Genomic DNA, 15,378 nt, shown 5'->3' on the forward strand with positions numbered 1-15,378 from the left:
CTTCACATTCTCTCCCTCTAACACACACACACACACACACACACTGGTTAAAGTTGCGTTTTATTCGTTAATAAGTTCTGGATTGCAGCTTTTATGATCATCAGACATGCATGTCTAGCCGGTTGATATCAACCATGTCATATAGGTCATGTAGATTATCATTATGAGAGGAGTGTGTGCGATGCAACACTTACTAATCAGGTCATAAAGCCAACGCTTAAATATGATTGCCCAGAACGGCCTGGCAAATGTCGTCAATATTATAACACAGGACATCCGAACCCTGCCACGCCGTTATGGACATTGGCCTTGAGCAAGAGTTCAGCTGTGTAATGATGACAATCAGATATACGGACCGGGATGAGAGATTAACCAACCCACAGTGTTGTTAAAAATAATTCTATTAAAAATGTGTCTCACATACTGCATCGCAAATCTATCAGCTCAATGTTAAAAATGTCAGAACTTGCGCAGGAAACCGGGTTCAAATCAGGTGTATAAGAGGCTACGTAGTGCTGCTTTAAAGTGATTCATTTTGATGCTGTATTACCGATCTGGTCTCCCCTTGGAGAAACACTGGTCTAACTTTACGTTCATTAAAAATGAACAGGGACAAGGAAGGGAGCTTGGCTGAGGTGTGGTGTCTTCAAGAAAGCCTAGGAGGGCGGCGAGGGCCCTGTGCATGTTCAATCCTGTTTTAATACCTATAGAATGTAGTGCATGTACTGTATTATGCCTGCTTGTGTCTAATCATATGTACTGTGTTTTCATGAGTGTAATTCAATTTCTTTCCACGCTGTTGCTTCAGATGATCCGTTTACAGTAAAACTTCTGTGGCCTGCACTTCTGTAAAAGCACATTTGCACTTTACTGTGGCTAGCTATATATATATACACACGTTGTTTTTTACACATTTCCATTTAAACATAATAACATAACAAACATAATCCCTTCATTACAAAAAAAAGTACAGAGGACATATTTACGTTCTCAAACTTTACTACCGGTATTTAAGTAAAATAATTGACCAGATATCCATTGACATAACAACAGATCAGTTAACTAACCAGGGGTCCTTGAGGGGGTTCCAGGTGGTCTCCAGCTAAATGGCACTCCATTTGCACACTCAGCGGCCACACTCACTGTGGCCTCTAATGCAATACCAAACTGGAATACATTTTTAAAAAAGGACCACTGAACTGCCCCAAGCCGATAAATACACAATTTAATTCTTGGGACAAATGTTGTACATTTTGAGTCAATGCAATCGTAAATTGCTGTTCAATTACCGTTTGCCTGGTATCCTATTGATTGATTGATATCTTAATTGACATTTTCATACATAAACATACCTGTAGGTTTGTAGTTTGCAGCATAAATCACAACAATTATATGTATTATAATATTTTTTATTGTGATCCTTTAATCCTTGTTACTCGACCTCTGCTTATTTACCCTGGGGGTTGTTGACCAGGGCTTATGCTATTTATCTTGACACGTTGTCTCCGAAATGAAACATAGGACCCAGTCTTCACCTTGCCTGGAGATGGCTATCATATTCCCAATGCAAGTGCTCATGGGTTTTAGCCTCTGACGTCAGCAGATAATGGCATTAGTTGAATACCTCCACAATACGATACATCTGGTGATAAATTACAATCAGATGGAGCAGCAGCAGAGTGGAGCTCACCTGATCATGCATCTCTGACGGGCCTATGTCTGCAGTGTATGGGTCACTAACTACATGTACTCAAGTATTGTATCAGTTTTGGTGGTACTTTATACTTTACTTGAGTATTGGCATTTCTCAATACTTTATGCTCCACTACACCACCGCAGAGGCAAATGTTGTGCTACAAGTTACTTTGTAGACTTTGAAGGCAGGATGCCGTGTCGCCTACTTGTAACAAGAGTATTTCTACATGGTGGTATTGCAACTTTTACTTTCTTCCACCACTGCTGACAGGCCTAGTAGTGTCTGACCCAAGGCCATGAAGTTGCAAGAATTCAGTCCAAGAAAGTGTCCCCATGGCCCCCACCTGCATCTCATTCCTTTCCAAAAAAGACACTCTGTTGACTGTTCAGTCTGCTCTGCCAGGCACAGCAGCACATGGTTTGGGGCCTAGACGACACTAGACCATCATTGTCATCCCATTACCTCATTCCAGAAGGGAAAAAAGGGAAAATCTCAAGGCAAGGCCACCATGTTGCAACATATAGTTACTGCCCATAAACGGTGGTAACCCCTCAGACACAAAACTGTCATAACCTACAGTACTCTGTCTGAACTGAAGTAAACTGAACCCAAAATATGAGACCGCCATTATGCAACAGTGAAGTAAAGGTTTAGCTTGAGCAGATTAAATAGCACAAAAAATACCACCATCTATTGGACAAATGCTACTACTGCAGTGTAAAGAAATTAAGAAGAAGAAAAGAAAATGAATTTAATTTTCCAGAAAAGAAAGATAATGTTTCTTTTTAACCACACATGTGCCATACTGTCATAAAAGGTGTGATCTACAAAAAGTAATTTTGTAGATCTGCTGTTCGATTAAAAGAAAATTAAATGTTTAAACTTTTATTATTGTCTCCACCAGCCGAAGGCATGGGGGAGAGTATGTTTTGCACTCCGTCCGTCCGTCCATGTGTCCGTCCGTCCGTCCGTGAGCAGCTAATCTCGGGCACCGTTAACCCGGTCCATGCCAAATTTTGCACACACACTCCCTGGATGCCAACGATGAACCTCTGCCCCAAACTTTCCAGAACGGCCTGTTATAGCGCCACCAGGAGGCCGCTTTGTGCAAAACAAGTTTTTGCACAGTACACCTACAGATTTTGTCCAAACATCACGCAAATTGGTACACAGTCTCTCTACAGCCATTCAACGAAACCGGTCTTTCAGATTTCTCACACTCCATCCTGATTGGTTAAGATTGGCTTCCAAAGTTCACAGGACTGCTCAGTTTCAAACAAAATGCTGCAAATCATGAACACATCGCGTGATTTCCGTGAAATTGTGCACCCACATTCCCACTAGGCCGAGGACGAAATGCCACATGAACAATTTCAACTCAGCCTCAAGGTGGCGCTATAACTGGCCGAAAAGTGTTTTTACCTCTGACTGCACAGATCTGTGGATAACTTTGTATGCCAACTCCCTAGAGGCCAAGGAAAAACCTTTGTCTGGAATTTTTCACATCTGCTCTTTATAGCGCCACCAGGAGGCCGACATATGTAAAACACATTTTCTATTATTACTCCTTCAGATTTGATCCAAATTTCACGCAAATCGGTACACATGATCTCCATAGTCATGTGATCAAGACAGGTTTGTTTGATTTCTCATATTCCATCCTGATTGGCCACGATTGGCTCCTACAGTTTTCAGGAGTAGCAAATGGCCACAACTCCTCAACGCAGCGTCCGATTGCGATGAAACTGTGCACGCATATTCCCACTAGGCTGAGGAAGAATCCTGGTGGAGACCTGTGCCGATTGGCACTTTATCTAGTTTTATTATACACCTGGTGTGTCATTATAGGCATATAATGACACAACGGGTTCAAAGTTTGGTTTGACATCCAGCATACAGTAGGTGTTCTGGATTACTAATTGACCGTGTGGGAAAATAAAATACAAACATACTGTATGTAGTACCTTGTGTTCTAGGACTAGCCATTAAGTAACATATAGCAGGGCCTGCAGAGAGGTGTGTGTGCGCGTAGGGCACGTGATTTTTGAGGTGGCCTTTTTGTGGTGGTCCTTTTCACACACCGGAAATGGCACGAGGAAGTTATTTTCTTAATTTACAAGAAGTCTACACAATTAGAGAATGTTGAAGAATTGCTATTTTGATCAACGTTTGTTATCTCTCCTATGGTACCACATCAACACAGCATGGAATTGCAGACAAAATCTTATTCAACGATGACAAAATATTCGGTGTAGTTTTGGGTCTGAGGCTAAATTAAATGGTAGTCCGTGGCTCAATTGCCGAATAAATAATGGACCTTGATATGAAAAAGTTTGAAAACCACTGATGTAAAGCACGTCAAATTGCCTTGTTGGAATGTGCTATACAAATAAACTTGTCATCCCATTATTTAAATCCAGAAAATAGGTAGTAATAATAATAATTATAATAATAATAATGGTTAATAATAAGGTTGCAACATAGTGTAACGACACATAAACTGTGGCAACCCCTCAGACAAAAGTATGCCTGTCATACTCTACTCTGAACCAGAAAGTCTGGCATTATTTTATTTCCAAATGGTCTCCACCCAGTATTAGCACATTCACTGGATTAAGATATCAGTAGGCGGAGATCTCTGTCTGGGATTGTGGCATATAGACATACATCCATTCTACAGTATGCTGGGGCAGATCAAATGGCACCATCTACTGTTCAAACATCACTACTGCAGTGAGAAAAAAATGATTTTCTCTTCTCAGAAAGGAATGATGATATCCATGAGTTACTTACATATAACAGGTCTGTCAACCCTCCTGAATCCTGCAGGAATCTTCTGGCAGACTGACTCCTCAAGAGTCCTCATCTCCTGGCAGACCCCTGGATTGGTATCAAACTCCACAAATTCACCAGAACAAAGGAAATTACTTCTATGTTAAAACGTTTCTGGGGAAGCCTAGACCTGACTTATAACCACTTAAACCCTTTTATACTAACTACATCATACACTGTGTCACATGGTGACACAGTGCCAGTCCACATATCCAGTCCAAAAGTAGATCTTTAAGACCCCCCCACCCCCTTTATTCTTAAAAATAAATAAATTGATTTTTTTTAATGATAAATGATGTATTGTGTGGTGTGACTGGTGTCATATTGTCAGTTTATTTGGTAGGTTTTACTATTCAGTTCAATTATAATTCAGCTGAGTATATAGTGAACTTTTGCAGGCAAAGGTTTTCCACCCCTGATTCTGTTTAGTACATAGTCATGAATTCCTCCTGCAGTACAGAAGACTTTGCTATCTCTCAAAGAGCAACACCAGTTCACAGTGCGGTGTATGTGGAAACATATCCACCGGCACGGCCACTCTTGGGGAGAAGGCCTCCCCTGTGAGCCTCCTGTGTGGGTCCGGAGCACAACACAGCTCCCTGAAGTTCCTCATGGCCTCTCCCTCCGGCTTACACGAGATGTAGACCAGTCTGCGAATGGCAGGCTGGTTCCGCAGAGCTCGGACCACGCGGTGGTGCAGACCGGCTCGGGCGGGGTTCACCACGGCTGTGAGGCCTCCTCCGTCCACCGTCGAGCTAAACAGAGGCGAGGTGAGCCCAGGGACGACAACCTCCGCTTTTCCAGCGAGAAACTCGCAGTTGTGCACGTTATTTAGGGCAGCGTTGTGCCGCGCGTCCTCCACCGCCTGTTCGATGAGCTCTACGCCGACGACCCTGTGCACTCTAGGAGACATGGTAATGCCAATGGCTCCTGTGCCACAGCAGATGTCCAGGAGAGTACCTCCTTGCCGTGCCTTTCCTCCCGTGTCTGCCTCGGGGAAGCACATGTCTCCAATAGCACTGTAGAGCACCTCAGCTGCTCCCCGGTTCACCTGGAAAAAGGCGTCAGGAGAGATGCGGAACTTGAATCCCAGAACCTGTTGAATGACAGTACAACATGAGAGTAGGATAACACTAAATGGTTGTCATTTCTTATCAGGGGCAGTCTAAAAAAAGTTATCCTACAAGATTAAAAATAGAGAGAGACAGAGACATGTGCCTAATACCATTTATATGCTTTCACTAATAAAGACAAGACTAAAATATTACTTGTGTTTGACAACAATAACTACTGACAAAAATGTCCTACACGCACTTCTATGAAGTTGGAACAGGAAGTTTCAGCCCTTTTCAGCGTTATACAAAATTTGTTACAACAAAGAAGGCTTTGTGCTAAAAGGTTACATTTCTATGCATGCTGCCGTGCCAACTAAATGAAAGTGCCCGAAAACAACATTTCAGCTAGTGAAATTGTTGCTGGTCCCTCTGAAGTACCAATATACTGTAACAAGTCAAATACTTTTACTGGATGTATCTGTATGTGTGCCATATGTTTTATCTTGGAGGTGACTGTTGTTACCTCTTCGTATATGTGTGGCTGCCCGTGCAGAAGCTGGTACGGCGACTGCTCATGACTACAGCGGGTCATGGAGCTCTCCTGGAAGTACAGTGAGTGTAGCTGACAGGCCGCTCCGGGACCCTGGGTGAAGTAATCCACCAGGGCAGCTTTGTGAACGTCCCTCTCCGCTGGAGCCAGTGTCTGTGGGTGAAAGTACACTATGGCCATGGTGTGGCCCTCTGCGTTGCTCCTCACTGTGATCTCCCTCCAGTGGCCACCTTCGTGGAACAAGATGCAGGGTTGGAGTGGAGACAGGCGGATGAAGTCTTGGTAACACCTGGCCACCAGTTTGTGTTTCTCTGGCATGTTGAGGAGGTGATGGTTGCTGCTGACGCAAACAATGTTTTGCTTCCTGCCAGTGCCAACGTAATGGCCGACTGTCTTTGGGTCCCCATCGGCTCCAAGGTTGACAGAGAAACTGGACTTGTTGCGGTATCCTTCCCTGACTGGTGATGGTAGAATGGTCTGGACAGGGAAAGGCAGTTTAGGGCCTATAGTTAATGGTAATGAAGATAGCTGGGAGGAGGAGGTTCCTTTTGACAGCTGGTCAGAGAGGTGACACAGGACCTTTTCCACATACTTTTGTTTTAACTCAAGCTGTTCATCGTAGCTTAGTCTCCATAATGGGGTGACGACATCAGCCAGCCTTTCTTCCCAGGACAGGTGCTCATTTGAAGGAGGCCTTGTCTTCTTTTTTCTCCAGTTTTTCTTTGACAGGGACTTGCCCTGGTCAGTTGAAACGGTAGAACCAACACTCTCAGCTGACAAACATAGATAGACTCTTGCCAAGAGGGAGCACTGAAGAAGCTCACGTTTGACGACCAGGAATGGTCTTTTATATGCCATCGCTAAAGCCATATATATGATTACAACTGACTTGAGATTATGATATAATATGATATATAATATTTGTTAGAGACTCTCTGTTGCCTGTGTAGAACATGTGTATATGTAGGTAAAAGGACTGTTTAAGGTAGCTGATTTAGGAAGGGACGAGTGGGGCTGTCAATCTCACTTGAATCCTATAGTATTTCTCGCATAGTCCATAATTAGATTAGATTCTTACTTACGTCATCATTCCTTATAATGTGGCGTCATCATGCTGTGACCGTGTGACGTCACGCTTTAATGCTGAGCCTCGTTCCCTGGAAACAATATTATTTTAATATGTCTTTATTTTCGCCTGACTCAAAATAACGAATCTTAATTTTTTCACCTGAAGACCTTGAGAGGGCTGAAAGGGGGGAAATGCCTGGTCTAAATGCAGCGCGTCCTTCTTCTGCTGTAGTAACTACTAAATCAAGAGACTCATAGTCATTTAGTGTAATAATATTTCAAACAGGATTATAGTGGTAAACCAGGATTATGGGAGCTGAAGGGTAACAACAACAAAGCAGTGTCACCTCTAGATTTAATCTCCAGATAATAAGTGAGCTGAATGAAACTGGATAAACATGCACTTTCACGCGAACAGGAAATCAACACACGATGGGGGGAGGGTAGCAGATCACAAGCCCACATAGCGTCGCAGAAGTGACGCTCTGTGGGCTTGTAGATCTGCTATTCTTTTAAGTTAGCGTCGCGTTGAGATGACGTTAGTCACGTCACTTCTAATTTTTGCCCCAAACGTCATCTTTCAGCGCCCGGGTAACGAGTAAACAGTTCCGCTGCCAGGCTGAGACTCGAGAGCGAGTCTAGAGAGAGAATCTGGCCTGGGAGAGTCGGAGTCGCGATGGAATCAAACAAGGACGAGGCGGAGCGGTGCATCAAGATCGCTCTCGTCGCGATCTGCAGCCAGCAGCCGGACAAAGCCAGGAGGTTCCTGGAGAAGGCGGAGCGGCTGTTTCCCACAGATAAGGCCAAGAGTACGTCGAGTTTATTTCATCATAGGGTTTATTTTGGTCTCTTGGGCCACCGATCGAGGCGAGCGACGCCTGCCTGTACTGCCAGAGCATAGCAGCAGAGCCCCAAACGAGCTAACGTTAGCATAACTTCTTATCGAATGGATACAGACAGTTGCTGCGACACTGACAGCTGCTATTTGGAGTTCCCCTCCCCCACCATCTCGTTGATTATCTTCATTTTCTTGTTTAACGGTTTGGTGCTGTTTATTTTTGGGTATATATTATATATCATATATGTCATGTTTAGCTACAGAGTGGCTAGTACTTGTACCGTTAGCTCTGCTAGCCGACAGCTGAGCTGGCTACAGGATAGGTGGGCACCTGTCCTTGTTGGACATCTGTCTGGGCACAAGACACCTCGATGTAAAATTGCCTATTTTGTCCAACCACAATGTTTTTTTTTAATATTTTGAAAGGGTCTTTAAGTAATGTATTGTAAAGTATGTGAGTGAACATGCACGGTACATCATTACCAGACTTACTTTTATCTTCCAACTTGTTTATTCCCCAAAATGAGTGGATATACAGGTTTTGTAGCAATTTGTTTAAGCATGTTCTAATCATTGTATTTGTATACTTTACTTTTAACATTTTAGTTGGACAAAATAGCCAATTATTTTACATCAAGGTGCCCAGATGTCCAAGGTGCCCACCCACCTATGCTGTTACCGCTGAGGAGGATACGACTGGGGCTTGGTCGTCGTCGTTTCTTTAGCGTGCAAGAGCTGAAAACCTCTGATGTGAAAAACACTTCCCTTTGGTGTTCACAGACCTCCTGGAGTCGTTGTCACAGAACGGAAAGCCACCCGACGAGGACGACAGCAGCGCATCAATGAACGGAGATGGACCCAAGATGAGACACCGCGATCCACCTGCAGGAGAGACAGCCAAACCTTACACCTCAGACCAGCTGGATGCTGTCAAAAAGTCAGTATGAAAACGTATACAACAAGACATGTATATATGTAGCATAGTGTCTCACAACCTCAGCCTGATGGCCTAAAAGTCTAATATCTCCCCCGAATCACAGGTATATCCCTTTGGCTTAGTAGTGCTTTCCACACGGGAGACCCGGGTTTGATTCCCGGTTGTTACACGCACACATGTACACACACACACCACGATTTGCAACCCTAGATTTCTTTATATTGGGTTCAATCTAGAGTTGCAATGATCAAATTTACGGTACATTTCCGATCTGCTTGTATTAAACAACATTAAACTCACCAACATTGCAGCTGTAGGGCTAGCTTGAATTATCCTCTTTCAATCTGCAAAGCATTTGTTTCATAAAAGACATTTCAATTTGATCAATAGGCTGTCAATGGAAGGTATTGTAACTATAGATTCATCCCATTATTTAAAAAAATCTAGTGTTGCAAATCGCGACTAGTGACATTACACTGTTATCTCTACATTCTACGTGTGTGATTATTTGCTCTTCACTCTGGACAAGAGAGGCTGACAAATTGTATACAGTCATGCAGAATCCAGCCTTGGATGGCGAGATTAAGATTATAATGTGCATGTTGATTTCACAATGGCAGTAGTGACAAGTTATCGACTGGTAGAATTTAAAGTGCTATATCGAGCATTTACAAGGGATGTGCATGTGTGTGTATTTGCAGCGCTGATGCAAATGTCAGCTCTGCAAGTTGTTAACGGTCATGTTCAGAAATTATACCCGCCTCCCCAAAATAGATTCTAATGTCGGTTTCTTTTGTTTGTAGAATAAAGAGTTGCAAGGATTACTATGAAATTCTTGGAGTTGAAAAGGCTGCATCTGAGGAGGACCTTAAGAAGGCCTACAGAAAGTTGGCGCTGAAGTTCCATCCAGATAAAAACCATGCACCAGGAGCTACAGAAGCATTCAAAGGTATTTTGAAATTGACATATTCTCCGTTGCTATAGAATGCATATGCACTGCGTAAAAGAAATGGCCCAAAACTATTTGTTTCTGTGATGTTTCAGCTATTGGAAATGCCTACGCTGTATTGAGTAACACAGAGAAACGACGACAGTATGACCAGTATGGAGAGGAACGTGCTAACCCCAACAGACAGAGACAACAACAGCGCCAAGAGTTCGAAGCCGACATCTCTCCAGAAGACCTCTTCAACATGTTCTTTGGAGGAGGATTCCCATCAAGTGTGTAGTCGAACATATGATTCTAAACCTTCTGGTATTAATCCTTGAAATTGGATTAATACCAGAAGTGGACATAAGACATGGGCTTTTTTCAGACTTTTTGATTCATATGCATTGGGCCACAGACCACCATTTGATTGTTACCCCAATCACACCCGTCACCCGTGGTTCTCAAACTGTGGGGTCCTCCTGAGTCCTGACCCACAGTTTGATTTTAGGGAGGCACCAGATGATTTAACAAACCAACATACAGGGTATCTGCACATTTCTAAAGTGACAATTTAAGGACTTTTAAACCTCTAATACCTCTAAAATGAATTAATAAATAAGACCATTACACCGTTTGAGTTATGTACCCCCCCCCCCCCCCTAGTCTCTGTACCTCCGGGATGCCATTTCTATTTATTTGTTTTTTGACCCGCTGCGGCCTGCGGGGGATCGTGGGAGGTGAACAAGCCTTTTTCAATCTGACATTTCAATCTGAATTTTTTTTAAGCCTAATTCATATTCCTTAGAATGAGTTTTGAGTAGTTTTTAGCATTGCATCGCAGCACGTTGTTTGCTCTAAGAACTGATCTTCAAGCTAAACAATGCATTGCATTGCAGCAAGTGGTTGGCTTGAAGATCGGTTATTTTTAGGACACCGTTGGTTTCAACATAGCATCCTATTATTTGATTGATTTGATTTGCATACATACCTTTTTTTCCCTCAGGCAATGTACACGTTTACAGAAATGGCAGAATGCATTTTGGCCATCAGGCGAGAGGCCAAGGCGAGAGGCGAGAACAACAGAGAGAAGTAAGTTCAACCTGTAATATACATGTAAACATATTCATTATAAAATGCCACCATCATTCCACTCCACTTACAACCTGACGTCCCTATGTTATGGGTGAACAAGCTCACAACATGTCAGGATGCGACATTTGTGAGCTTGTACGTTGGCTTTTTTCCAGTATTTCCTGAAGTATAAAATGGGGCTCACGGGGTTAATTTGTCTGTTTATGAAATGGCTGTGATATGTTGTTTGCTGCAGGGCGGTCTGGCTCTGTTCGTCCAGTTGATGCCCATCCTCATTCTCATCGTGGTTTCTGCACTCAGCCAAATGATGGTGGCACAGCCCCCCTACAGCCTTAGCTACCGCCCGTAAGTGCAAACTCACTCGTTTATTCCAGGGTTTCTGCGCGTTATTAAAAAGTATGAAATCAGTTTTGCCAACATTTAAGCCAGGCCTTCAAAAGCTATTCGAAGGTCTGAGATGTGAATTGGTAGTGTTAAATAGTTTGCTTTCCAAAAAGAAAGCAAATGTGATTGGCAACTTAGAACATATTTGCTTGGGTATGATTTAGGTTGTACATTTTTCCACAAGCAAATTAACATGAATAATTGTTCCAGATAACATGCATGCATGCTGCTCTACCTGTGCATTTACACATGGTGTACAATGGCTGCCTCATTCCCTCTTTCACCATAACGTTTAGGAACTCTGGGAAGTCTTTAGCTTTAGTCGTCTTTGTTGATTGGTGATTTGTGATTGTGTGTACTTGGGTCAGTTTGTATTGTGCATGGTCGGTTGAGTCTCCCAAGCCATCATTGATTGGTGCTAAGCTGGCCAAGAAAAGAGGAAAGACAAGGAAAATGAGCAGCACCATTGTTGTTTAAGAAGACAAAAACGGATGCACTGTATCTCTCACATCAACAGGTCATGTATGTCATGTATGACATGTATGTCATTTATGTAGGTCATGCATATAATATATCTTCAGTAAAACTTAAAATTTGTACTTGCTTGTAGGTGCTCAGGGTTTCCTTCCTATACAAGCCAATTGGCCTTAATCTTGACTAAAACCACCCGAACTGGTATAAATCACCTTGTTAACATGCAACAACAGTACCTGAAAGTTGGCAACCTTGTACTGTCATTGCTATGGCATCAGTCATAGCAATGCCAGTGGCATCGTATAGCAGATGCCATTTAATAAAATGTAATTTTTACCAATTGTGTATGGTAGTGAGTATTGATTGATTCAATTCATCCCGAGCAAGCAGTCAGGCTTTAGTAGTGCAAAAAATCAACCGGGTTAAAATTCAGGGTGGAAGAGGAAGGTGTTCAAAATCACTGGCAGCATGTTCTAGATAGAACAGTGACTGTTCTAGAGAAACTGAGTTAAAGGGGTCTTTAAAACGAATGTCCTGAACTGATTATTTTACAAAGGTCGCAATCTTTCCACCCGGCTCTCATGCATTTCAATGTATTCCATCAAATACCAGGCTCAAGTCGGCTTCCCAGAGCGTCTATGGTGCATGTCATGATGTAGTACATCTACCCTTACCTTATTTACATAGCCTGGACTGCATGTACCCTGAGATCATGTTAGAATATCTCATATATCTCTCTCTCTCTCTCTTAAACTTGTGATGTTGACAATAGAGCTGACACTGATTCTCTTTCACTCATTTGTGGCTCAGGTCAGTGGGTCATATTCACAAGAGGCATACGCCTGCCCTGAGGGTGCCTTTCTATGTGAGCGACCGTTTCAATGAAGAATACGCCGGAAGTAACTTAAGGAATGTTGAGAAAAGTGTGGAGGAGGACTACATCGGCAACCTTAGAAACAACTGTTGGAAGGAGAAGCAACAGAGTGAGTATTCCTGTACCACGGCACAGTTTTCTTTCATACTTTTTGTTGTGTTTTATAGTTGGAAAAACGGGCATCTCTTCGTTCAGCTTCCAAAACTGTTACTTTTCCGAAAATGGGGAAAAGAAAACCTACGTTCTTATTAAGCTCTTATTAATACCTTTTGATTGGTTAAATATTTATAAGACCCACATCACTTAAGCCTGACATCCCCATTTTATTTTTTCATAGTTACAAAATGTTTCTAAAATAGCAGATCAACATGCATACAATGCGTCACATTGTAATGCAACGCATTGTGAGCTTGTAGATCGGCTATTTTCACTACATTTACGTGACAATTTTGTATGACGAAGTAGGCATCATGTATTTACGGGAAAACTATTGACAGCATTGCTATCCATCCATCTTCAGCCGCTTATCCGTAGTCGGGTCGCAGGGGCAACAGCTCCACCAGAGAGCTCCAGACTTTCCAGAGCAACATTAGTGACTTCCTCCTGGGGGATCCCGAGACGTTCCAAGGCCAGTGAGTTGATGTGTTTCCTCCAACTGCGCCCTGGTCTGCCCCGGGGTCTCCTCCCAGTGGGAAGTGCCTCGAGGACCTCCCTAGGGAGACACCCGAGAGGCATCCTAACCAGATGCCCGAACCACCTAAGCTGGCTCCTATCCAGGCGTAGAAGCAGCGACTATTTCCGGTGTGACTGAACTTCTCACCCTATCTCTAAGGGAGATGCCAGCCAAGAAAACTCATTTCAGCTGCTTGTATTCGTGACCTTCTTCTTTCGGTCATGACCCACACTTCATGAGCATTGATTTGCTTGTGTAATTAGGCTCATTATTGCTTAAAATGCTCTTCTTTGCAGAGGAAGGATTACTGTACCGCGCCCGTTACTTTGGAGATTCTGACTTGTACCAAAGGGCACAGAGAATGGGAACGCCTAGCTGTTCTAGACTCTCAGAGATTCAGGTTATACTCCACGGTTAGATGTCACTGGCACACAAATGGGTGAGTTGTTGCAATGATTTATTGATTGATGATTTAACTTTAATCGTGCTGTTAATCAAGCAATGTAAAGAATTGGGCTACTGTGCATCATTTATTTCAGGATGCCAATCTTGATGCCAATATAATACAATACACTGATGTTTTTGCACAACCCTTTTTTTAACCATAATTTACAGAATATTTTGTACTATTTTATGTGACAGATAAATCAAAGTCTTTGAATTTGAGCCCATGTAGAATTACTGCTGCGTTATTGTGCCACTGACACTAATTTCCTTTTTAATAGGTTCTCTGGTACTTGAATCTTAACCGGAAGAAATCTGTCGGAGCCCCACACTCAAATTGGAGCAAATTTACTGCAGCACCACCAAGAACATCAGAAATGCCTTACCCCCCCACGGTGGGCAACACATCACAGCAGGGAACCTCTCTGTAGATTGACTTCCTTGTAGAACAGTGGTTCTCAATTTTATTTTTATTTTTTCCTTTATTCAATTTCAAAGACAACCCATAACTCTGATAGTGTACGAATATAACCACACGGTCCGTTTGGTTACGTTTGCAGAGTTAAGAGACATGTATGGGTCCACCTGGAACCTGCCCCTTCAAGGACTCCCCTGAGGGGGTCCCTGGACCCCCACTTTGAGAACCACTGACTGTAGAACTCCAAGAAGGCTCGAGTCGACAGCTGGCATTTTCTCTAACACTTAGTGTCTTCAAAGATGGTAGCAGTTCAGGGGGAGTCGCAGCTGAGAGCATAAGGGCATAGTTGTCTTTTTTTGAATGGTAAATGCAAAGCTGCTACGTGTTACCATTCTCTCTCCCAAATCCTTTGTTTTCCTGAATACTTTGAGAAACCTCAAGGGCCTTCTCATAGAGATTATCTGAGCCACTGACGAAGTGTGTAATTTTTATAGTTCATACCATGTGTAAATATTAAAAACTTACTTTTAACAGTTGCGGGATCTAACATGAGTTAAGCAGATATCAGATATCATTTATCTTTTTAATTTAATCGTTATCCTGTGGATTTTGCTTGTAGCCTGTTTTGGATTAAGAAGCAGTGGAAATTATTGCACAGAACTAAAGTGAAACCATATTTATTAAATTAATCCTGCTAAAAGCCGTTTGTGTTTTTTTTTTTATGGGTCATGTTTTCTAACTTTTATAGCTATAAAACTCTTGATTCGACATGGTAGACAATTGTTGACATTATAAATGACAATGACAAAGTTTTATGCCAGTACAAAAATTTGCACTGTTGTTAGCACATGTTATGAATAGCAAATAGGACCGTCCAGGGTTCAGAATTTGCATTCAACAACTAATCAATGCATTAAGTCACACACACAAGTACCATCCCATATTTCTCCATGTGAAAATATTTAAAGATTCAATTTTTTCACAGGCTCATACATGAATGTGCAGTTAAAAGGTTTGTAGCTGCCATTAAGACGTAGAAAGTTACTTCAACAGAAAACTAACATGGAAACATACAGTACATTTGTTTTGGTTTTCGGTAATCAGCAATACGT

At 42.5% G+C, this 15,378-nt stretch overlaps 3 protein-coding genes across 3 annotated transcripts in view; 2 read left to right on the top strand and 1 right to left on the bottom strand.

Moving 5' to 3' along the window:
- Positions 1-15,378, top strand: part of cuedc2 (CUE domain containing 2) — a 203,847-nt gene that overhangs the window by 69,790 nt on the left and 118,679 nt on the right. The gene's annotated exons all lie outside the window — the stretch shown is intronic.
- On the bottom strand, positions 4,910-6,991 carry trmt2b (tRNA methyltransferase 2 homolog B; the record flags this gene model as incomplete). Its single annotated transcript, XM_083774961.1, has 2 exons — positions 4,910-5,624; positions 6,107-6,991. The coding sequence occupies 2 exons, from the start codon at positions 6,989-6,991 to the stop codon at positions 4,998-5,000; spliced, it is 1,512 nt and encodes a 503-aa protein (XP_083631087.1). The 3' UTR covers positions 4,910-4,997.
- On the top strand, positions 7,794-14,981 carry dnajb12a (DnaJ heat shock protein family (Hsp40) member B12a). Its single transcript, XM_083774326.1, has 9 exons — positions 7,794-8,010; positions 8,820-8,976; positions 9,780-9,925; positions 10,021-10,197; positions 10,911-10,996; positions 11,235-11,344; positions 12,668-12,840; positions 13,701-13,843; positions 14,130-14,981. The coding sequence occupies exons 1-8, from the start codon at positions 7,878-7,880 to the stop codon at positions 13,820-13,822; spliced, it is 1,104 nt and encodes a 367-aa protein (XP_083630452.1). The 5' UTR covers positions 7,794-7,877; the 3' UTR covers positions 13,823-13,843; positions 14,130-14,981.

The sequence above is a fragment of the Protomyctophum parallelum genome (assembly GCF_964188405.1).
Source record: "Protomyctophum parallelum genome assembly, chromosome: 10".
NCBI classification, from domain to species: Eukaryota; Metazoa; Chordata; class Actinopteri; order Myctophiformes; family Myctophidae; genus Protomyctophum; species Protomyctophum parallelum.

Excerpts from the sequence above, each read along its gene's own strand:
- dnajb12a (XM_083774326.1), top strand. The coding sequence starts at position 7,878 with ATGGAATCAAACAAGGACGAGGCGGAGCGGTGCATCAAGATCGCTCTC. Across the intron at positions 8,011-8,819 it reads TCCCACAGATAAGGCCAAGA|ACCTCCTGGAGTCGTTGTCA; the intron begins GTACGTCGAGTT and ends TGGTGTTCACAG. Across the intron at positions 8,977-9,779 it reads CAGCTGGATGCTGTCAAAAA|AATAAAGAGTTGCAAGGATT; the intron begins GTCAGTATGAAA and ends TTTTGTTTGTAG.